Source organism: Hemibagrus wyckioides, linkage group LG28, assembly GCF_019097595.1.
Source record: "Hemibagrus wyckioides isolate EC202008001 linkage group LG28, SWU_Hwy_1.0, whole genome shotgun sequence".
NCBI classification, from domain to species: Eukaryota; Metazoa; Chordata; class Actinopteri; order Siluriformes; family Bagridae; genus Hemibagrus; species Hemibagrus wyckioides.
The window spans coordinates 6,639,438-6,662,764 of NC_080737.1; the positions used below are offsets into that span (position 1 = coordinate 6,639,438).

At 37.8% G+C, this 23,327-nt stretch overlaps 1 protein-coding gene across 5 annotated transcripts in view; it reads right to left on the reverse strand.

Moving 5' to 3' along the window:
- Positions 1 to 5,493: 5,493 nt before the first annotated feature.
- drd2b (dopamine receptor D2b) overlaps positions 5,494 to 23,327 on the reverse strand; it is a 44,572-nt gene continuing 26,738 nt past the window's right edge. For all 5 annotated transcript variants that reach the window (XM_058383887.1, XM_058383889.1, XM_058383890.1 and 2 more), the window contains 7 exons: positions 21,142 to 21,448; positions 13,081 to 13,190; positions 12,462 to 12,598; positions 10,420 to 10,619; positions 9,104 to 9,190; positions 8,372 to 8,711; positions 5,494 to 7,466 (listed from right to left, as the gene is read on the reverse strand). In XM_058383887.1, coding sequence (XP_058239870.1) covers positions 7,270 to 7,466; positions 8,372 to 8,711; positions 9,104 to 9,190; positions 10,420 to 10,619; positions 12,462 to 12,598; positions 13,081 to 13,190; positions 21,142 to 21,420 — 1,350 coding nt within the window. In that variant the 5' untranslated portion in view covers positions 21,421 to 21,448 and the 3' untranslated portion in view covers positions 5,494 to 7,269. The remainder of the gene's footprint in view (positions 7,467 to 8,371; positions 8,712 to 9,103; positions 9,191 to 10,419; positions 10,620 to 12,461; positions 12,599 to 13,080; positions 13,191 to 21,141; positions 21,449 to 23,327) is intronic.

A 23,327-nucleotide genomic window follows, 5' to 3' on the forward strand; every position in this document is an offset into this window, starting at 1 on the left:
ACGTCATTCTTTTTTATCAATTTGAAGCAGCCTTAAGGTGCCCTGTTGATATAAATGCAGATAATACTAGAGACGATATATCCTCCATCAAACACGAGCCTCTTTAACATTTTCAAACACAGCGTTTTTCTAAACCATGTTCGACTCAAGGTTTCCAGGTGCTTGGGTTTGATATATGGCTTAGACTGTGAACCATGTAAAACTATCAGTAATGACCTTTCCTTTCTGTTGCACCATTACTTTCCCCTGCAGCCCAGGCTCTATCTCCAGAGGAAAAAAAAATAAAGCTTTGCCAAAGCAGAATGAAAAGACATATAGTGATATGAAACTCCATAGAGGGCAATGATGCAGTAAAAGATTGTGATCTGCTTTTGACATGCCATTAAGAAACAATCCACTAAAAAAACGTTACTAACTCGTAGATTTATTTATTTATTTTTGCAGGGTGACTTTAGGATTAGATCGACTCGGTCTCTCAGGAGCATCGCTGTGGCATACATACAGAATGAGGCACTTTGTTAAGCTCGAGGTTCACACTCACAGAGATGATGTCCTAGTCAATGGTGCAGAGAAGAGCTTGGATAATATACTGGTAAAAAATGCACTAGGTCTAGACAAATGACTGAAGAGCTAACAGCTGAGGTGCTGTTGGCACAAAGGGGCACATGGGGCAGGTATATACTGATAGATGAGTTGGGTGGCAGGCAGCTGGAGTGGTGGGGGTGGTTGTAAGGCAAAGTTTTGCAGGGAATATTCACAGGTAGATAAGTTCAGGAGGGTCTCGATGGGCACCTGGGGTGAGTTGGCGAGGGTGTTGACAGGTAGTTGGCAAGCAAATACAAAATTATGACTCTTTTTGGATGGCATTCATAATTTTGGCATTTTTCATTTATGGCTTTGCCCACAAACCTGCACTTCTTCGTCAAAGTACATTCTGCTTTTTCTCTCTCAACCATAATTGCCAACAGTCCTTAAAAAGTCTCTGCATGGTGTGTCAAAGCTGGGATGGCCATAGCAGCCATAATAACAAGTCTATTTTAAAGCAATATTCGAAATAGTTTGATACTTGTTACTTTAAAAAAAAAAAATGCTGGAATTGTCTTAAAGTCACTAATGAGCCCTTGAGCAAAACATTTAACTCTCCGCTCCTCAGCCCTATAAATGAAATAAATATAAGCTGCTCTGGAAAAGGGCATGTACCAACTGTCAGTAATGTAAATGTAAGGCATAAAAATTAACCACAGAGAGTGCTGTTACTGGAAAATAATAATCTGTTACCTCCAGGAACAGTATTTAATTCCTTTCATAACACAGCAATTTACCAAATATTATACGTTTTTAATTCATATGTAAATTAACATTAAACCTGGCATACTTTTTAACTTTTTGCAGAAAACTATTTTATCATTTCCAAAGCAGCCCATGTTTTCCCTCTTTTCAAGTTAATAAGCTAAAAAAAAAAAAAAAATTGGTCATATTACCAAGAAACTAGAAAATGCAAACAGTGGAAAGCATAGTGACTGTGATATTGGAGACTCCTTCCATAAATCCGGACACATTTTTAAAATCTTAAAAAATAATAAAATAAAATAAAAATAGGAAGTTGTTCCTATTGAAATGACATGTTACCGGAACGAGTGCATGAATATAAACCTGAGATATGAATCACAGCAGAAACCGTTAGAGCTGCCGCTGTAGATAACATGAATGAACATGACTCAGCATCCTCAGAGCTGCAGTATAAACAGAGATACAGAGAGTATGACATTAAGATATTTGGAAAGAAAGTCATACAGCTTCACTACGTAGGAAATGCTGACCCTCAATATTCCGCTTTATGGGAATATAGACTGTGATAAGCTCGGTGATACAGGAAATGAGCATCAACCCCTCTACGGTGCTGGCAGCTATGACTCACAGTGAGATCGGTGCTTCGTATGGGAGTTTAATTGCAGCTGAGTGGGAGGCGTTGCTGAGGAACTACAGACAAAAATGCCATCCGTGGTACTGACCTCATGCCTCGAGCTCTGGATATGAAGCCCTGTATCAACAGCTTTACTGTGCATATTTTGGATGCTTTATTTCCCGAGAGGCTTGATCTAAAACGGATGGAGGGACATTTCTGATAAAGCCCAAGGTTATTCTCAGCAGCTCGAACCAGATGCATCATCACACGCTCGGAAAACACGCTGTCAATAACGCAGATCTAAATAAAAGTTAGTAATGGGTGGGGATTGTCAGAGGACAATTTTATTTCAAGGCCCACTCTGTAATTTAAACATCTTGATCCATCAGAAAGAAAGAAAGGCCATATGCACTTGGGTACGACACACTGTAATTATTAGCAGTCTCTGTAATTTCTCTCAGCCGCGGTTATAATAAGTGTTCCCCGTGCTCGCTGGAAGCTCATCTGCATTCAAGACTTTTGTTCTTTGTTCCAGCCTTTACAATTCATACAACTCTCTAATTCCATGTTATGTTCGATGACAGCTCTAAATTGTTTTAAAAAATTAATAGGAGCGTTACATGTATTCGGGCAACATATAATTATAAATAGTACTATTCCACAGTGCTGCTGAATTCTCCAATCCGATTGGTCGGAAGGTTTCGACTGATTTTCATGGGAATTTTTTTACTTGCTAGCATTGGCTCCGGCTTGCTCATTAATAAATATAAATATAAATTAAAATTATATACGTTGTCATTTTCATTCTGAATTTTTATATTTCTGTTAAGCTGATTTGTCCATTGATAAAAATTTATTTGCTGCTGGGATTTTAGATCTGACTGTAACTGGAATTCAAATCACAGGTTTATATTAATGTGCAGTTGTTGATATTTCAATTAAATTTATTGTACATTGTTGGAAGGAGTCTCCAGTGCCATTATTGTTTTTTAGTTTACCTCATGAAAGCGTTTACTATTTCTTGCTTACATGACAAGCTGCTTTCTTTTCTTCGGAGGATGACGACGTGAACTTGTCTCCTAAACGTTCCACTACATTTAACGCAACTATAAATGGATAAAAATTATGTATTTTTTTCGCTTGTTGTTTTTATAAACGTTAATAAAAATGTATTTGTTGGCAAATTGCTATGTTATAAGAGGAATAAGCCACACCCATGTGTTGTTATTGGAAAATAAATACCTTTAATTTAATTTGGTTTTTTCCTATAATATAAAAAATAAAGAAATAAAATACATTAAAAAGAAAGAAAGAAAGAAAGAAAGAAAGAAAGAAAAAACGGGAAAAAAGTAATAAATAATTGCAAGTAACTTAAAAGAAAGTATCTTGGCTTGGAATTTTGTAAAGCCCGGAAAAAAAAACCCCCACTGAGTTTCACCAAATGATAAATACACAGTATATCCAAACGTATGTGCACCTCTGACCATCACGCTTATTCCATATTTGTTCTCTCTTTGCTGTTATAATCAGCTCAATTCTTCTGGAAAGGTTTTCCACTAGATGTTGGAGTGTGTCTGTGGGGATTTGTGATCATTCAGCTACAAGAGCATTAGTGAGGTCAGACACTAATGTTGTAAAAGTGAGTGATTCCCGTCAGAGTTGGGGTTGAGTCAAAGTCAGGACTCTTTGCAGGACACTCGAGTTCTTCCACTCCAACCTTCACACACCATGTCTTCATGGGTTTTGTTTTGTGCACAGGTATATTGTCATGCTGAAACAAATTTGTTTAAAGAAAATTCCTTGTGTATACAGTTTTGGGAAGAACCATATGGTCAGGTGTCCATAACACGTTTGGCCATATAGCATATGATTAATATTTTCCAGGCTGGTTTTATTTTAAATAACCAACATCCATTCGACTATTGCATGTGATATGGGGGGGACGTTGGTGTTTGACTACTACTCAGAAGATTGAGAGTTCAAATCCCAGGTCCACCAAGCTGCCACTGCTGCGCGAGGCCCTTAACCTTCAGTTGCTAAGTTGTTTAAAATGAGAACTGTAAGTCACTCTGGATAAGGGCTCATAAGAAATGAGATCACATATAACACACTCCATTGAAAAGGTCTTGCATGGAATTCATGATGTATTTTATTTATCCAACATTTACATTAGTATTACAAAATAGATCACGTACCATAAACTCAAATGAACAATGCAAAAGTGGTCCCTTCCAAATGGCCATGTGGTTTCAACACATCGTTTCAAATGCACATATCACACGTATGCGAGGGTCAACACAGACAAGACCACATTAACAAAACAGCTCTACAAACACATATCTATATACATATATGCTCATGTTTATGATTATTATTATTATTTTTTTTAAATGTATGGTTTTTTTTTTTGTTTTATCTCTCTACATATACATTCCTTCTTAATAATTGTCATTATAGTACAAAAAAAAACATGCACTTTGCAAAATGTGTCCAAAAAAAAAAAGCTAAACAAAACATCTTGGGTAGATATGTAGCAGTGGGTCGTATGTCGTGCAGAAAAAGGGGGGGGTGAATTGGAAATCGTCACAAATCATCAACATACATAAAGAAATAAATTAATAAGTTGGTCAATTTAAAAAATTGTCAAACAGCTTATTATTATTATTATTATTATTATTATTATTATTATTATTATGAGTAAACAAAAAGATTATCTATAATAAAATAATTAATTCTGTACAAAAAAATCATTAATTTTTTTATTTACACACACACACAAAAAATTAAATAAATAAAAAAATCAAGCATTACACATATACATGGCGCAGGTGTGGAAGTCATTTTTATTAAACATTTTATTCCATGCTAACTTAAATTAAAATGGCTTCAGTAGGCACGCTTGCATCTCCGCATGTTACTAAACCCAAATATCACGATATACGATATACAATATCATGATAATCAGCCGATTTTGCCCATCGGTTTCGAATACCTTAGCAGCTTTCGATGATTTATATTATTATGTTTATATTTCATTGGTTTAACACAGCTACGTTTCCTGGTACATTCTCCAGAGATATTCAATTAAATTCAATCAAATAAAATTATACCATTTAAAAAAAAAAACAAACAAAAAAAAACATAAGGAACATAAACAGACTCCGGATACTTATGTGGTGATTGTGCAAGAATCCTTCATTAGCTTTAATAGCATGATAACACACATAATATTTTGCATCCACACTAAACAGAAGCGTTCGAACCTTTCGCAGTCTTTTAAACCCTTCCTTATAAAAATATTGCACAGGTGAGCGTGGGATTTTTATTTTTTATTTTTCTGCAGACAGACGACGGATGATCTTACGAAACACACGTGTATATAATCGAATATCTGAGACGGATGTTTACAGGAGAGGGGGAAAAAAGCATAGATATAACTACAAAGATTAGACAAGTTTTTACTGTATAGCGAAAATACAGCAGGTTTAGGTTGTAAAGAAGCAGCGGGACATGCAGAATCATTTTTGTCATGGGCTTCGTTTAAATTGCACTATATACAGTTCAATGTCTTTCGTTTCGATTGCTTGTGTGTGTGTGTGTGTGTGTGTGTGTGTGTGTGTGTGTGTGTGCGTGATAGGAAGGCCTTTTTTTATGGCTTATTTTAGCCATGCGTTTATCTGCAAGTCCTTTTTTTTTTTAACATACTCTAGATCTCCTTTGTATTCACATATTAAAAAAGTCCATATGCAAATAAATAAAATAAATAAATAAATATAAATGATTCAAATCTGGAGAAATCTATAATATAATACTGATTCCTGTGTGAGCTTGATTCATTAAAAAGAAAACTTTTCATTTATTCATAACCATTCATATATTTTTAAAAAGTGTCATCACCTTATAAACCCTTTTCTCAAAATAACCTCCAGTAATGAGCTTTCTTTCTTTCTTTCTTTCTTTCGCTCTATGGATACTAGCGATAAGAAACAAAACCCCATCACAGGGCTCTAAGCACTGCTTTGCCTTTTTTTTTTTCACTATTACACTGCCCACACTATCGATTTGCCTTTGTGTTGCTGTTTCCACATGATGCGCTGAGCAAATCTCTTCTGTTTGACAACAGTTAGACAAAGCCGGAGCTTTCCTGAGCTTGTACAAATGAGGACAAAATGTCTCGTTTTCCTTTACTATAGAAAATCTTTGCAAGTCTTTCTCACGTATCGGGGCTAGAGGATCATACGCTCGGATTAAAGGGTTTCGTTCTTGATTATGTAAAGAGATTAATATTCAGGTGTAAAACACCCCAATACACAACATGTGCAATTTATACAGTAATCCAACTAGGGCCAAGGATCAAAATGTTAACGACGTCCAAAACTGATATGATCTAATTATTGTAAATGATAGAACTGGGATATTTAATATTTATTATATATATATATATATATCTGTAATATATATATATTACAGATATATAAATCTGAAAATTTAAACATGCTTACTACACCGAATATCCAGATTCTACCATAGCTGAGAAGAATACAGTCATAGATTCCTGTTAAAGCTAAACATAACGATGATTAAGATGATTAAGCGACTAGCCGGAGTTTCCTTCTCAGAGAACCATGCTGACTGGGTCTCCACTTTTTTTTTCCAACACATTTTTAAGATACCGAATCATTAACATCTTTTTTTTTTGGGTGCTCTACCTGGTTTGATCTGATTGTTGCCAACTCGTCGTAAATAAACACTGAAGCCCTGGAGACACTTTCCATACAGAATTATTACAAGGTCCATGCGACGGTATGGGCAGCGCTGGCTGTGAGTTCTTCTCCTGCGTTTCCGTCATTGTGTTATTTCACCACGTACTCAACTGATGAATGTCAGTAAGAGTACTTATGTAGGCCGTTCACGCAAGGTGGAGAAAGCCTTCTGATTTTATGCTTCATACATATCATACAAAAACAAGAAGAAGAAGAAGATGATGAAGAAGAAGAAGTGGAAGGAAGATCAAGAAAAAAATCAAGAGGACTCCAGCAATGAGTGCTTGGACCCCTACTGCAGTTCTTCCGTTCCATACAGCGTAATTCATTCACACACACACACACGCACACACACTTTCTCTTTCTCTCTCTCTCTCACCCACTGCTCTTTTAGCCGCAGGCTTCTTTCAGAGGCTTTTAAAAACTACAAAGCTCCACACCTCCAAATAAACCTCCGGATTTACATTCATTTGAGTCCAGCTGAAAAGCCTCTGTGTCTATGATGTTGATTCTGTCCTTTAAAAAAAAAAAAAAGGTCTTCTACCTTCTCAGCCAGAGAAAATGATGGCACTAACCTCACGCCCGTGCAGAAAGGTGCACTCAGCAGTGCAGGATCTTCATGAACGCCTTACGAAACTCCACGTTGAAAGTGGTGTATATGATGGGGTTCACAGCACTGTTCACGTATCCCAGCCACGTGAAGGCGTTGTACATTTCCAGAGGCACATAGCAACTAGCACAGTGGGTCTTCAGGATGTGAGTGATGAAAAAGGGCAGCCAGCATATAATGAAAACACCTGGAAGAGAAAGACACTGGTGTGAAATACAAATTAAAGCACTTTATTCATATTATGACGAAGCCTGTGGGACAAACTGTCAGCGCCGGAATTCATGCAGGCAGTACAGGCATTTCTACTGACAGAATATATTTTACGTTCAGGTATTCAGACACTAAACACACTTATCCAGTCAGCCAATCAGGTGACAACTTATAATCAGGTCAAAAGCTTTATATAGGTTCATGGAGAAAACATGTCATCTCAGTGATCTTGCAACACAAATATATATCAGAACCTGCTGATATTCTGGCATTTTTTTAAAATAAAAAACACTCTCTCTAGAGTTTATACAGAATGGCAAGAAGAGACAAGCATGACTGGCAAGTCTATGGGTAGAACATCAATGGGGTTGAGCTGACATGAAGACTACGGTAACTGAAATAACCACTCTTTACAACCTCGGTGAGCAAAAAAGCATCTCAGATGTTGAAACATGAGGTGAGTGGGCTATGACAGCATAGCACTTCTGCCTTTTAGGCAGCCAACATTATCCAGGACAACTTACAATTTATTTTATACAACTGAGGGTTAAGGACCTTGCTCAAGGGCCCAGGAGGGGCAGTTTGGTTGACCTGGGATTTGAACTCACAACCGTCAGATAAGTTGTCCAAAACTCTAACCACTAAGCTACCACACCCCCGTAAGCCTACCTCAGATCCCACAGCAATCTAAGGCTATAGTGTTCTGTGAAACTGAATAAATTGTTAAGGTTTGTTTTTGGCAGAGAACCCTGATTCTTTTGTAATATCTGACAGCTCGATTTAGATACCTGATACTCAGACTAACCCAGCCTGGGATTGTTCTTTTGAAGCTAGATTCAGCTTTATGTGATTCTGAAGAAAGGGTTTCAACTCAATACCCACCCAGAACAATAGCAAGCATCTGCGTGGCCTTCTTCTCCTTGTGTTGTGACATCTTTCTCTTGCTCATGGGCTTGGTGACATTAGTGCGTGTCTTGCCATTGGACAAGGTCTGCGTTTCAAATGCTTTGGCCCCCGCAGGCACCTGGGCGTCCTTGGCGTGGCCATTCTTCTCATCCGAACTGGGCTGCCACTCGTCTTGCAATGGTGAAGCACGACTCTGACTAGCCATCATAGGTCCTGTCGCAGCGGGTGCCAGCTTCAACTTTTCTGGAGGACTGGGGCTGGTCATGAGGCCCACCTCCACATTGCTGTCCTGCTGCATCACCTCCTTTATCACCAGCTGTGAAAGGATGTCACAGAGCTTGCTTACATATATATGGCTCAGATGATGACCTTATTATTATTCACTTCTACCTGGATGAAGAGTCATTTTGAGAAATAAGACACCAGGGGCCATATTGGACTTGTTTTACCATTCCAGATAGCAAACGTATTGAAATATATACCCACTGCTCCAGGCCTACACATTAAGGTTACTTCAGATTGATGTTATAGAACTTCAGAATCAGTCTGATTTTTGATTTCTTGTCTCCTGGCAACATACAGCTTATGATCTCCCAGTGATAGAAAACAGAACTTTATAAATACTGCAGAACTGCTGCAATGTCTTTTAGAAACCAATTAGATTCATAGATTTATGCACATATACATGGGAAAAAATATCTCACATACTGTTTTCTTGTTTTTGGCAGGCATGCTCCCGTTGGTCTTTACAATGACTGTGCAGAGTTTCACATCCTCTGGGTGTGTGCACTTTTCCTAAGGAAAAGACAATAAAAAATGATTTAGCTTGTGTTTTTTATAGTACAGGGTGCCACAGAAATTGTGTTTTTGATCTGCTGTGTTTCTTTTTTTCTAAAACATTAAGTGTCCCATATTTTTTCCCCTTATAGAGTTAGGTAATAAAAATCACTGTAGAAAAGACGAAAAAAAAAAAAAACTAGATCATAAGAGTAGCTCAGAATACTAATATAAAATATAAAAAGCCAAATCCCTGGGATTTGGAAAGGTAATTATAAACAGTCAGGCCAAAAAAAAATAATATAAGTAAAGCATGGCACAGTAGGTGAGGCTGAAAAGTGAAACAGAGGTGTTCCTAACCTTTTATTAGTGGTCTGCATCTCAGTTGTATTGCTTCTTGTGGATCTGTAACCAGCCTTTGGGGAGCGAACCATCAAATGAGCTGGTTGTACGGATTGCTCAAGAGAGTTGTGTTAATTACCCCTTCACTGTTTCTTTTATCCCTGCCTTCTCCACATTGTAAAAATGGTAACGTGCATCACCGCAATCCCCGGACTAAACTTGAAGACAATTACGGTGTTGGAAATTGCCTGTAATTGTTTATGTGGCTGAATTTTCCCAGCCATGAAGCTGTACTTTTTTTTTTTAATACTGTCTACTGGGTAATGCATATTCAGTCTACCCCCAGGCCAAAAAGCTCATAAAATAATGAGAGACACATAGTGAAAAGCTGAAACATGAGCATCCAAATACAAACAAATTGGCACCTATCGTCATTCAGGCGCTTTAACTATGCCTGAGTCGATACCATGTGTCATCTGTGCATTAGCCACAACTGAGCATCGAATACATCACTGAAGACATTGAGCTTCTCGACTGCTGAACCGCACCAACGGGTCAAAGAGCTTTGCAGTCACCAGACTTTCCCCAGAACTCACTGAACTGAATCAGTGCTCATGAATCTAGTTTCCCAAAAGCTTTTAGGCTATATGAAAGCTCAAAAACTCATTTCCTACGCTCTCTTCACACTTCACTTCTCTACATTCTATAAGAGCATGCCGAAAACTTGTGATAAATGACCGTAATCATCCCTTTAATGAAAGATTGCACGATTGCAAAACAGCAACTTCCAGAATCCCTCTGGAAAATAGTCCAAGGCATTAGCTACAGCTGCTAAAATAATTAATTTGAGCAGCTGTTCAAACAAGCGCCTGACGTGAGCGGGGTACTCTGGAGGCGTGCTTCACCTTGAGAGGAAGCTGAGGCTCGGCGTCCGCCCTCTGGCAACTGCGCTTGGTGTTCACTCTTTTCCGACGCTTGCGCAGTACCACGTAGATCTGCACATAGACCAGGAGTGTGATGATGAAGGGGACGTAGAAGGACATGATGGACGAGTACACCACAAAGGCCGGGTTGGCAATCTCGCACACGGCATCGTCACGTGTCGCTGAGGAAATAGATCAGAACAGAACTTTACTGTTTCCTTGAAGCCCTGGACCACAAACTCTAAAATGGCTTAACATATTTTTATTTTAACTCAGTGTCATTATGTCATTAATTCAAACTGATAGCTCATAATTTCAAAACAGAGTCATTATTTCATTATTTGGACTTTGTATCTTGTTTCTGAGATTCGTTGTCATCATCATGATAGATTGTGTCATTATGTTGCTTTTGTGACTTCAACATAGTGTCACTGTGTTATCATGATGTTCTTGTGCCTTGTAATTTCAAGACTGTCATTATGTCATCACCATCATCATCATGTTCTTATGACTTGTAGTTTCAATACTGTGTCATTACGTTACCATGTTCTTGTGAATTTCTATTTCAAGATCATCATGTTCTTATGACTTGCAATTTCAATATTGTGTCATTATGTCATCATCATGTTCTTCTCCTGCATTTTCAAGATTGTGTCATTATGTCGCTTGTGTGACTTGTTATTTCACAATAGTGTCAATGTGTTATCATCATGTTCTTGTGCCTTGTATTCTCAAGACAGTGTCATTATGTCATCATGAGGTTCTTTTCTTAAATTTTTAAATATTGTGTCATAATGTTATTATGTTTTTGTGAATTTCTGTTTCAAGATTGTCATTATGTCATGATGTTCTTGTGTCTTGAAGATTCAAGATTGTGTCATTATGTCATCATGTTGTTGTGTTCTTATATTTCAAGATAGTCATTATGTCATTATGATGTTCTTATGTCTTATCATTTCAAGATTGTGTCATTAGGTTATTCTTGTGTTTTTGTGTCATGTTATTACAGGATTATGTCAGAACATAATTATTTTCTGGCTTAATATCTTGCTATTTCAAGATTGTGTCCTTATTTTATTATTTGACTTTAAGTCATCATTTCAACAAAATATTTTTTTTTTTTTAGAATAGTGTCCGTCATTATTTATTTTTTTTTCATTTTCTGTCATTATCTTGACATTATTTCAACGACTTGATGACTTTGTAACTTTTGACTTTGTTATTTCAAGATCACATTTCATTATGTCATTATTTTTGTCTAATAATTTTAAGATGGTGACACCAAATAAAATAAAATTTGAGACTGATTATGAACTGTAGAGATGAAGCTGAGGTTGAGGAACTGTCAGAGCAGGAATTCACACTGATGCCCTTTTGACTTTTGGGCTTTATTTCAGTATTTTCCTTACATTGCTAATTTAATACTTGTTAATTTTTTATGTTGTTGTTGTTCTTTAAGGTTCAAGGTCACCAGAGAGGATCATCCGGTCAGCATATTTGATTTTGTCACAGGTTTCACGCTGGATGCCCCTCCTGACGCAACCCTCACATTTTATCTGAGCTTGGAACCACCACTGAGAGTTAACCCCTCAGTACCTGGGCTGCAGTGGTAAGACACCGGGTTCCTGCCTCTGGACCATGTGGTATTACTAATGCTGTTTTTTTGACCGCTCCCTGTTTGGAGTAGCCACAGCAGATCATTTGGTCTGCATGTTTTTTGATTTGGCTTAATTTTTACGATGGATGCCCTTCCTGACACAACCCTCCCATTTTATCCGTTCTTGGGACCAGCACTGAGAGTTAACTCTTCACTGGTTGGGTTAGCTCCCTGCCTGGGAATCAAACCTAGGCCACGGCAATAAGAGCCAAACCCATCCTGCCTCTGGACCACCAGGACTTAAATGCTCGAGTTTGCTCTACTACCCTCTAGTAGTTTGCGCAGCTGTCGGCTACACATTGTGCATCGAGGGAAAATTAAGAAATTATCACAAAAAAAATTAATAAAAGAGAAAGAAAGAAAATACCTGTGTTGTTTAGCCCAAATAGCAGGGGGCAAGAGATGGCAAAGGACAGAACCCATACCACCGAGATCATAACTGTGACGCGGCGCTTGGAGCTGTACCGCGTGTTGTACAACAACGGCATGGCAACAGCTGTGTACCTGCAGGAGTGGTCCACCCGAGTGGGAAGGAGGAAAAAAAGAGAGGGATGAAGATAAAGAGTGTGTCAGAAAGACAGCGAACACAAATAATAACATGAGGACATGCAATGACAGCAGTGACTAGAATAGCTGCCTTTCATTTTGAAAGGGTTTCTTTTTTTTTCCCGTACATAATTATAATCTTCAGTTTTCTTCGAGCTATCGACAGCGATGGCCTCAGCAGATCCATAAAGCAAATGCTGCAGTCACCTGCAGACCGCCTGCTGTTTTAATTGATTGTCCAAATAACCTTCAGACACCAAAGTGTAACTTTTATACACTCAATAAAAGCAAACCATCTCTCTATCTCAATCTCCCAAACACACACACACACACACACACACAGTCCCACACTAGCAAACAAAGACCCGTTGATCCGGACTCTGCGCATCATTTAGTGAGGCCATTGCTCAGGATTGATGGCAATTTCATGGGAGACCTACCTGTCAATACTAATTGCACACAGATTAAGAATGCTGGCCGTGCACATCATGACGTCCAGAGTGACAAAAATGTCACAGTGAATTTTACTGAAGCGCCACTCGCCCACCACCTGCAACACACACACACACACACACACAAATTGAGCTGAATCACTGCAGCTCATGAGGTTCAAAATACTAGTCAAACCTTTACTATGATTACTTTTGTAATAGATTTTAAAGAAAAAGCAGTTCAATATAATTCCCAGAAACATACTGACCTCAGAGTATTTCATTTCATTTTATCTGTCAGGTCCTTACAGGTCTGTTTCTTAAAATACAAAGCTCTTTCAGTTTGATGTAGTATTTACAACGTGTTTGATCTCATTTATTTCTGGTCTTGTTCTAAGCGAAACCCATGAGGAGGTGAGAAAAAAAAAAAAAAAAAAAAAAAAAAAAAACACCTCCCAGATGCACTTAAATGCTTATTTGCAAACCTAATCTGAGCCTGATGTTTATTGCTTTTTCAAGAACATTTCTCAGATGCCATCTGCCGGTTTGAATGGATAAATCAGTATAAATCAGTACAAGCAAATGAAATTTTATTTGCAGTCAATTTCCACAATGTGCTAGGTGCAATTTGTTTGGTGAAGCATCAAAGTTTCTGTCTGATGACAAAGCAATATATCAGGAAAAGCGAAGGAGACATTGCTGCTGCAGGAAAACAAATAGTGCCTGGTCACACTTTCAGAATATATATCGCTATATAAGTGTCAGTCTATTTCATTTACATTACTATATTTGCTCGTGCGTGTAATACGGTTTATTGGTTTACTTAATGTCTAAGAAATACAAATGAAGGAGGAAAACATTTAAATTACCATTTTAAAGACAAACTTTTAACATAAAAAATGAGCTTCTTCCGATCAGAGTCTGTAATCGTTTAAAAAAAATGCCTAAATTAAAAAATTTCTCAGCCATAACTGCGATGTAATTTATTGCTATTTTGATATTATATTATACTTTAACCAAATCCCAAAGACGATGACTAAGAATTTCTTCAGAAAAAGGAACACAAGGGCATGTGAAACCCCTGAACCACATCTGTGTGAATGTGCCATACTCTCCTGTTCCCGTCAAGGAGGGAATATACGAGCGTTACTCAAACATTTTTCATATTAGCATTTGCTAAGAACTTTTCCGGAGGGTGCAAACATGAAAAACTGTTAGTAGAGATAATAAACTTGCTTGTGTGCTTTTATATTAGCTAGACAGCTTTATAGTGCATAACATTTCTGCCTAATCAGTTAGGTTTCCAGGCAACCAAAACTTGTGCGATGGGCTAATAAATATAATATATATCATTTGTCCTTCTCTAAACCATAGTCTTTTAGGAAAGTGGTTTCTCAAATGATCAGCCAGATTGTTGGAGTTATGTAATGTTTCTATTATCCATCTATTTTCTCGTTCTGCTATGAAATGTCAGCCATGCTGAAAGACCTACCAGTCACACATCACACATGTCTTTACTATCCTTCTCCCCATTGACTGACTGACAACTGCTCATTATCTCTCACCACTTCTGCTTTTATATAGACTCTCGAAGTGCCTACATACTGTAAAGGTTCATTGGTATGCTTGGTGTATTCACACGCAGATGAAATTCCATGTCAGCGGTCCAAACTTTTGAATGTATAGCTGACCTGTGACTAGATTTTTCAAGCAAACTGCAATAAAAAGAACTGAGCCAATGAGTTAAACAGCAATGTATTCAACCTCAGGCAAACCAAGTGAGATTGAATTTGACTCTTTCATACAGGAAGTGAATTCAGGGCAATCAGGAGCCACAATAACCCTGTTTCCCGTCCTGTAAGGAGCAGACAAGGATATTCTGACGGCTCAGGAGGCCTATTCAGTACTGTGTCTTGTCAAACGCAAAAGGCTTATGTACCTTTGGGGGGTAAGGGACAGGTTTTATTACTTGCATGTTCACAGCTTTTGCACCAAGGTATTACTCATACTATACAAACATTCTTGTGGCCAAGCTCTGAGCACTTGACTCAACGCTTAAGTGCATTGGGTAACACCAGCAATCAGACAGATGGATGGATAGTAGGATATGAGATAGGAGGTAGAAAGGTTATTCCGAAAAGCCGGCTGGAGTGTTTGTTGGAGGTATGGAGTGGGGTGGGGGATGTAGGCTGCCATGTCTACGTCTGTGCTTCATGCAAAGCTCCAGTGGTTCATTGACCTCCTTGTTACCACTCATACCTGCTGTCTTTCTGTGCACCCATTAGTGCATCATAAATAATTACCTCTAGGCTTGCTACATTTTATCCCATTAGGGATGCACTGATATCGACTAACCTATTCAGTATTAATCAACCAGGGATGTCATGGATCCTTTTAATTATCTGTTAGATAGTATATTACTTAAAAAGTGCATCTGTATCGTTTTTGTTTTGTTTTTTTACTTCCAGTGCATTGCATCACTTGCTGTCAAGGACTGATAATAACTGATGAGCAAAAAATCTACCTGGTAAGATGCTGTAGATATTTTCAGAAAGTACAGCTTGCAGGCTGCTTTGGCTTTGATTGGCAGAATTTATCATGAAATACATTTCATGGCATCAGGATGTCTTCCATAACATAATATCATGAGGTATCAGATGTTGGTGTCAATCAAGTATCCATTTTAATGCATCCCTAGTTCCCCTATCCACTTTCCCAAGCTTGTGTTTTTCACTATATCATTTATTTTAAGGGTATATGCTGGTACAGAATCTAATGTTGCTGCCTCACTCTTGTAGAGCCTGGGATTTGTTCCTGCGCTTTGATAACTCTTGCAGCTTCCATCATGTTGTGTCCATGAGGGTTTCCTTTAGGTTCTATGGTTTCTGGGCACTACACAAAATCATTCAGGTAGGTGAATCGGCTAGTCTGAATTCCCTCTATGTGAATCTGTGCGAGTGTGTGTTTGAAGGTTTGCTACAATTTGGCTCCCCCAGGGGTATTCCTGCTAGAGATGTATAAAAGTTTCCATTTCCACATACTCTTGACTCCTACTTTCAGCTGTCTTGGTGTATTTGACCTTTGATTAAAAAATATTATGAGATTGCATGGTGCACGATGGCTTGGTGGTTAGCATGTTTGCCTCAAGGGTTGTGGGTTTGACTCCTGCCCTTTGTGTGGAGTTCACATGGTCTCTTATCTTGGGGATTCCTCTGGCTACTCTGGTTTCCTCTCTCAGTCCAAAGACATGTGTTGTAGTGTGTGAATGGGTATGTGATTGTGCTCTGTAATGGGCTGGCACCCCGTCCAAGGTGTCCACCACTTTGTGCCCTGGGTCCCCTGGTATAGGCTCGTTTCCCCATGACTCTGTGTAGGATATAAGCAGTGGTGAAATTAGATGGAGGGATAGATATATTCTGCAAAGTGCTGCAAGCGCTGGGATGCCATTATCATTGAGCGAAGTGCTTGCAATTGTTTTTCATTTACAGTAATGTCTCTAGCTAAGAGCCACTCATTTGACAGATCCATGAAACTTTCAAAGTAAATGCAAACAACTAATGAATCAAAGCCACTTTTGTCCTTAATGCCTAGCCTCAAATTGCCAAATTATAAAATAAATGGCACAAGGTCTACCAGCCTCAGAAATCAGTCCGAGCACTTTGTCAACCATTATTAAAAAGAATAAGATCATCTTTAGCCAATCAGTAGACATGGCACATTGCCAGTGATCTTTGTGACTACTGAATGAGGATAATGGATGATCTGGCAGCATCAGTAGGCAGTGTAAGGAAGTGTTGATTAGTTGTCTATAACAGCAGCTGTGACAGTAGTTTGAATGAATGCGCTCATTCTAGTATTACTATAGTAACAACCTACTCTGGGACTTGAATATAAATAGATTTCTCGCACTGAAGGTGGCATGTAAATGCTGAGATGACCTTCTTACCCCCTCAACAGTGATAATACTAATATCACAAGCTCAGTGCCAGCTACTGGAAGGACAACTACCGGTGAATCAAGAAGGATCTTGCACCATTTAAATGGTAATTACTTACAGGCAGGCAAGTGGATATCATTGAATTCTCCATTATTGAACATTTGATTGAACTTCAACAGAAAGGACATCATGCTAAAATGCTGCAGGAAGCTGCAACTTGACTATATAGATTACAGTTATAGAAAGGAAATTATTATTCAGATGGGTATGGCTTCCATTTTGAGTCTGGGTCCTTTCAAGGTGTCTTCTCAGGGAGTTTTTCCACCATTTTCCACCATCAACTATGGCTTGATTTGGAAAATTTCGGCACTCATATTCTGAATATTTTTATATTCATGTAAAGCTTCTTTGCAACACTGTCAGCTGTTAAAAGCATTATATAAATAAAACAATTTTAAAAAACTACCTAGGATTAGTAAAACGTGTAAAAGCTTGTAGTAACGTGACTGTATCACAGCTGGTCCGCTACCTGAATCGTGGTAAAACTGCACCACACTGCAACTTCTCATTTGCCTCTTTGGCAGTTCTCACCGAGACTCGAGCTAATAAATGAGTCAACAATAAATAGGACATGGTGCTCACACTGCTTACCTGTAGAGGTCTAGATATGCTTCGAAAACTTCAGTTTTTAATTATCTGCTTGGCTGCTGCATAGTGCAGTTTTAAAATTAGGTGCCAAGGCTATAGTCGGTATTATTAGCTCAGGGACTGCTAGATCTGTCTGACCAAGAACTCAAAGGAGCAAGTGGCTTAAAAGAATATGCTAGCCAGATGCGGCCCCTCTTCTGGATTACCTTTAGCCGCTTACTCGTTCTATCCGTAGAGGTGCTTTTTGGCGTATTGTTTCTGGCACCTCCAGCTGTGCCTAATGTCATATAACCAGTTACAGCATCTGCGGCAAGACAACAAGTATTAACGTAACAAAATTATTAACGTTGTTCATGTTTAAAGACAATACGGAACCCAAATTCGAATGAATTTTTAATCCGGAACATAACATTTCTTAGTAGAATGATATTTCATTGGACATGGCTTTGGTTTTATCTGCCTTAAAGAAGGTGCTTCAAAACAATCATGGACTTAGACCTAGTGTTAAAAAAATGTAGCTGTCTGATTTTCCTCAGCTTTAAAGTCATGCCGGAAATTGTGATTGCGACTAAATGGCAGGTATTAAATATTAAAAACCTGAAGCCTTTTTCTGCCTAATTTCTCAAAAAATGGCTCTCGGTTCATCTGGACAAACAAGATTATTTGGAACAGAAACGTTACACCTCAGTTACACCTTAAAAATTTTATGTCAAGAGCAGAACACACACTCATATCTACACTTCTATATTTTTACTCTTTCTTTTCTCTTTGTGAACAAAGTTCTTTGTCAGCTAACAATTCCATATTATTATTATTATTATTATTATTATTTCCTACACCTCCTTTGCCTATATATTATATCATTATTTACACACTGTTTATCAGATTGCACACAAATTAGTGATGTTTATTTGTGATCTAGTGAAAAAGGGCTGTACGTACGGGTTATGTCATGTGTACAGCATTTCTCTGTGGGGATAAATAAAGCTCCTCTATTTATGGGTCAGAGGTAATAAAATGCGCTGAATAATGATGCCCTGCTCCCACGATCATAATGAGTTATAATAATCAAATGCCTTACAGCCAGAACAGAAATGCTTATTTTTGCTTGCATTTTTTTAGTTAGCTTACATCATTAACAAACACCCACCACTTTGAACACAGGCTCAGAGAAACAAAATAACAATAATAATAATAATAATAACAAAAAATAATAAAAAACTATCACTGCTATTAAAATTCCCATACTTACTGCCAGCTCAAAAAAATAAATCTGCTTGGTTATGCAAAAGCAGTATGTTTGCATTACAAATTGTTGCCTTGGCTGTCTTGTATGTTTTGTTAAGCATACGCTGCCAAAAAATGCTGGCAAGACAAGTGAAACGCTGTATCATCAGGAGCGGCCTGTCACCCAGAACTCTGTGTATGACAAGGCAATGAATATTTGAATATATATCCCGTCATGTGTCATCTACCTCCAGCTATAAAGATTTGTGAATGGGTTTCCTTACTCCAAATCAGTGCATACATTAAATCCATGACTACTGTTTCAGCTATGGTTTTAAATGCAGGAGGCTTCAAGGGAGGATCCAGAAGTCAACGTAAGCAAGAGTACTGAACCTCATGGTCCGATCAACTTCCACTGGCTTCACTAACTATTGTGATTTTTCTTAGAAGTCTGAGATTTCTCTTTATATTTAACGTCACTTGTGTAAGTTTCAGGCAACGTTCAGGCTTTTTAGCATGCATAAGGACATCGTTTGCGTTCATAAGCTGATTTTTTTCCCTCAGACTGTCCTTTTTCACTCTTTCATTTAGCCCTCACAAACATTTGCTAGCTCTGCATCTTTAAACCCCACTAGCAAGGAATTATAAAATTATATTAGAAATATATATATATATATAATTTGATAAGATGGTGAGTAAGCAAAGCATGTGTTAGATATTAAAATATAACTTTAAATAATACTTATAAACCCTTTTTATGCTGGCGGAATGGTAATTGACTTATGGGCCAGTATGTATCTATCAGTATATCAATAATTTTATCTCAACAAATCTGATATAGTCAGGACTTTGTTAGCTTTCAGTGTGTTTTAGACGTGTGTTTTTCCCTCTGTTGAACAACGTTACACACAATTTTAGTGGTTAAAGATGCTAATTTTAGCTGGTTATGAACAAGCACTTGGGGCATCAACATTTACTTTGAAGAAAATAACCGTTTTTTGTTGTTGTTGTTGTTTTTTTAAACTTTTCTATGAATAGCTTGCCTCGGTAGGCTAGGGAAAGCCAGAAAGACTTATGAAACACTACAAATTCTTAAAGCTCTGAGTGTCTACTTTCATATGAGCTTCATAATAAGCACCACTGTGGAGTGGGACATGACAAAGACATTCACAGCTGAACATGGACACAACCAAACAGGAGCAACCTCCAATTTTTGGCCTCTGGATACTTCAGGTCAGGGACAAAATAGGTGTCTTGTGGTTTAGGTTTCTGTGGACTTTGGGGACAGATTATACTCCAGCACTAAAAGGACAAAGGACCCTTGAGGTAAGAAGTCAGAACACCGTCAACAATCACTGTACAAGATCGCTAGCTGATAAAATGACTTACAACATTTTGTCTGTCATCAGTGCAGCATGGCCATTCCTTGCCTTGGAATATGTCACACGTTCACCTTTCACCTTAAGGTTCCCATAGTGACAAGCACAATGTCTCCTCTTCATCGACTGTATTCATCTCCTTCGTGGTAGCCATTGATCACTTGGGCTGTTTATACAATGACCGTTTAATGGCTTGTCGTGAAGTCTTGACAATCATCCATGTCTTTACGTTTTCCTTTGTGTTTTCTGCATTCTATCCTGCTTTTATTAGTCTGAAAGCATGGCTTGTCCTTGTTTAACCCTGTTTGGCTTTCCAGCCGTTAAAGAAGAACCGCTTTATTATCTTAGATTTAAACAAACATCCTGCACCTAACAAACTGGCTTTATTTAGTTATTAAGATGGACATACTCTTAAGCTCATTATATTCAGGCACTAACAAGCACATTCAGCCTTTTTTTAAACTGGTCTTTTGATTATTTCTTGCAAAACATCTAATTGGTTAGAATTAAAAACACATGAAACTTCTTAGCTCTGTTCTTGAAAGTTTTAAAAGTTATGAATGCTGACCGAAAAAAAAAAGGAAAAAAAGCTGCAAGCAGCACTTTTTTTAAAAGCAGTCGCTTCCCGTAGGACTGCATGTGGAGGAAACATGTCAAGTGTGAAGGAGCTGGAGGGAGATGATTTACCACCGGTTTGCGGCGAAGATAAAATGAAATGAGTTCCTCGATACATTGAAAGTTGAGCTGAGAAGGAAAAATGAGTTAATCCTGTATGATAACACAAACACGCCTCTTAAAACCCTACCTCTAACTCTATATATATATATTCTGGATTAGCATAAATGTACCATAAGGAACGAAAAAGGAACCGGTTCTTACCTCCAGGTACACGACCCAGGGCATAACCAGTGTAGCCACTAGGAGATCTGCCACAGCAAGGCTTACGATCAGGTAGTTAGTGGTGGTCTGCAGCGCCTTCTCACGGGAGACAGCCATACACACCAGTACGTTGCCGAAGACGATGACGAAGATGAGCAGCGTCAAGAGCATGGCATAATAGTTGTACTGGTGCTTGGCTTCAACGTCCGTGCCATTGAAAGCCTCGCTCGTGTTGTCGTGGTACGTCTCATTGATGCCATATTCCGTGAGGAAATCCATGAGCTGCTACCAGAAAAGATGTCTGAAACTGGGAACGAGAATAAACTGTCAGAAGATACGTGGTGACATTCCACCATATTAAACAATTTAAAATCATTCAAGTACAAGATTTTAATATGCAATAAAGTTGTTGATGCTGATATGAGATTTTATCTTTTGAGGCAAATTAAATACTGAAGGTGCATCAAATGCTGAACATTAATGTTTTGTTATTTTTCTGGTTTATTTAGCAAGTAAAGAATTAATCAGCAAGGAGGTGAAGTGATGAGGCCCAGAGTTACTGTTACAGTCCTGAGGTTTATTAGATTTCACTAATAACACATTCTGAACTGTTACAACAACACATTGTTGTCTAAAAAACCATCATCTTGTACTTTTTGTTTACACTGACTGGTGTTGAATCTCATAATTCCCTCTTTCTTTTAATAAGACAAACAATGTCTTGTTACCAAGAAACTGCAAAGTCAAAAATGCCTGAAAACCTCCTCATGAAGGAAAATGAACCGATTTTTACAAACGCTGAAAGGGGACACTCCTTCCAAATAATAAAAAAAACCAAAACAATCAAATCCATAACCAAAACAATAAACTAATAAAATAAAATCCTAAACAATCAAACAAACACCCTATAAACCCACTGAAAAACACCCCTAAACAAACAAAACAATACAATAAATAAACAAATACCTAAAAACCCTAAACAAATACCTGCATAAACAAAATGAATAACACACCTAAAAAAAACACAGTAAATAAACAAATACTTAAACCTCCTAAACAAACAACCATATAAACAACTGATAAGCATCCCAAACAGAACTAAATAAACACGATAAATAAAGAACTAACCTAAAAACCCTAAACAAACACAACCAAACAAAAAACAAACAGCAAATAAACAAAACCCTAAACCTCCAAAACAATCAAACAAACACTACCCACATAAACCTACTGATTAACACCCTTAAACAAACAAACAAACAGTAAATAAACAAACCCTAAACCTCCTAAACAAATAAACACCCACATAAACTAACTGATAAATACCTCTAAACAAACAAAAAACAGTAAATAAACAAAACCCTTAACTTCCAGAACAAACAATCAAACAAACAATACCCACATAAACCTACTTATGAATACCTCTAAACAAGGTAACAAAATAAATAAATAAATACCTAAAACCCCTAAACAGTACACAAAGAAACAAATGTCAACATCAAACAACTGATAAACACCCTTAAACAAACACTGCAAATAAACAAGTCTTTTTAAACAAACAAACACTCATATAAACCAACTGACAAGCATCCCTAAACAATGTAACAAAATAAACAAATACCTAAAAATCCTAAACAATCATCAAAACATCTTATATATTAGCAGGTATAAACTGACTTGTCCATTTTCTTTTAATAAGACAAAACTCTCTTGTTACCAAGAAACCACAAACTCCTGAAGACTTTCCCCATGGCTGACAATGTACTGATTGATACACATCACTGGCACTGGAGACTCCTTCCATAAATGATAACGTCTCCTCGTGGATAGCATCACCATGTCAACAATTACCTGAGTTTCTGTGTAAGTTATTACTATAGAAAGTGTTAGAATGAGTGCATCAATATCGACCTGTGGTTTGCCTTGCGGCTGTACGGACTGTTAAAGCTTCTGTCAAGGAAAATTAATCAACACCTGCTGATTCATCAGCTTTGAGAAACCAACAGTGCCGCGTGAGACACATAAACACACGGCTTACGAGTCAGTAGCAGCTTTGCGAGGTTATTAATTTGATATTTCGAACGGCAAATTACATCATTTCGTTACGATTAAAATGTTAGAATTAATTACAGACGCCAAGTCAGACACCGAGAGGACTAAAATATTGAAAAATGCAATCAGAAATG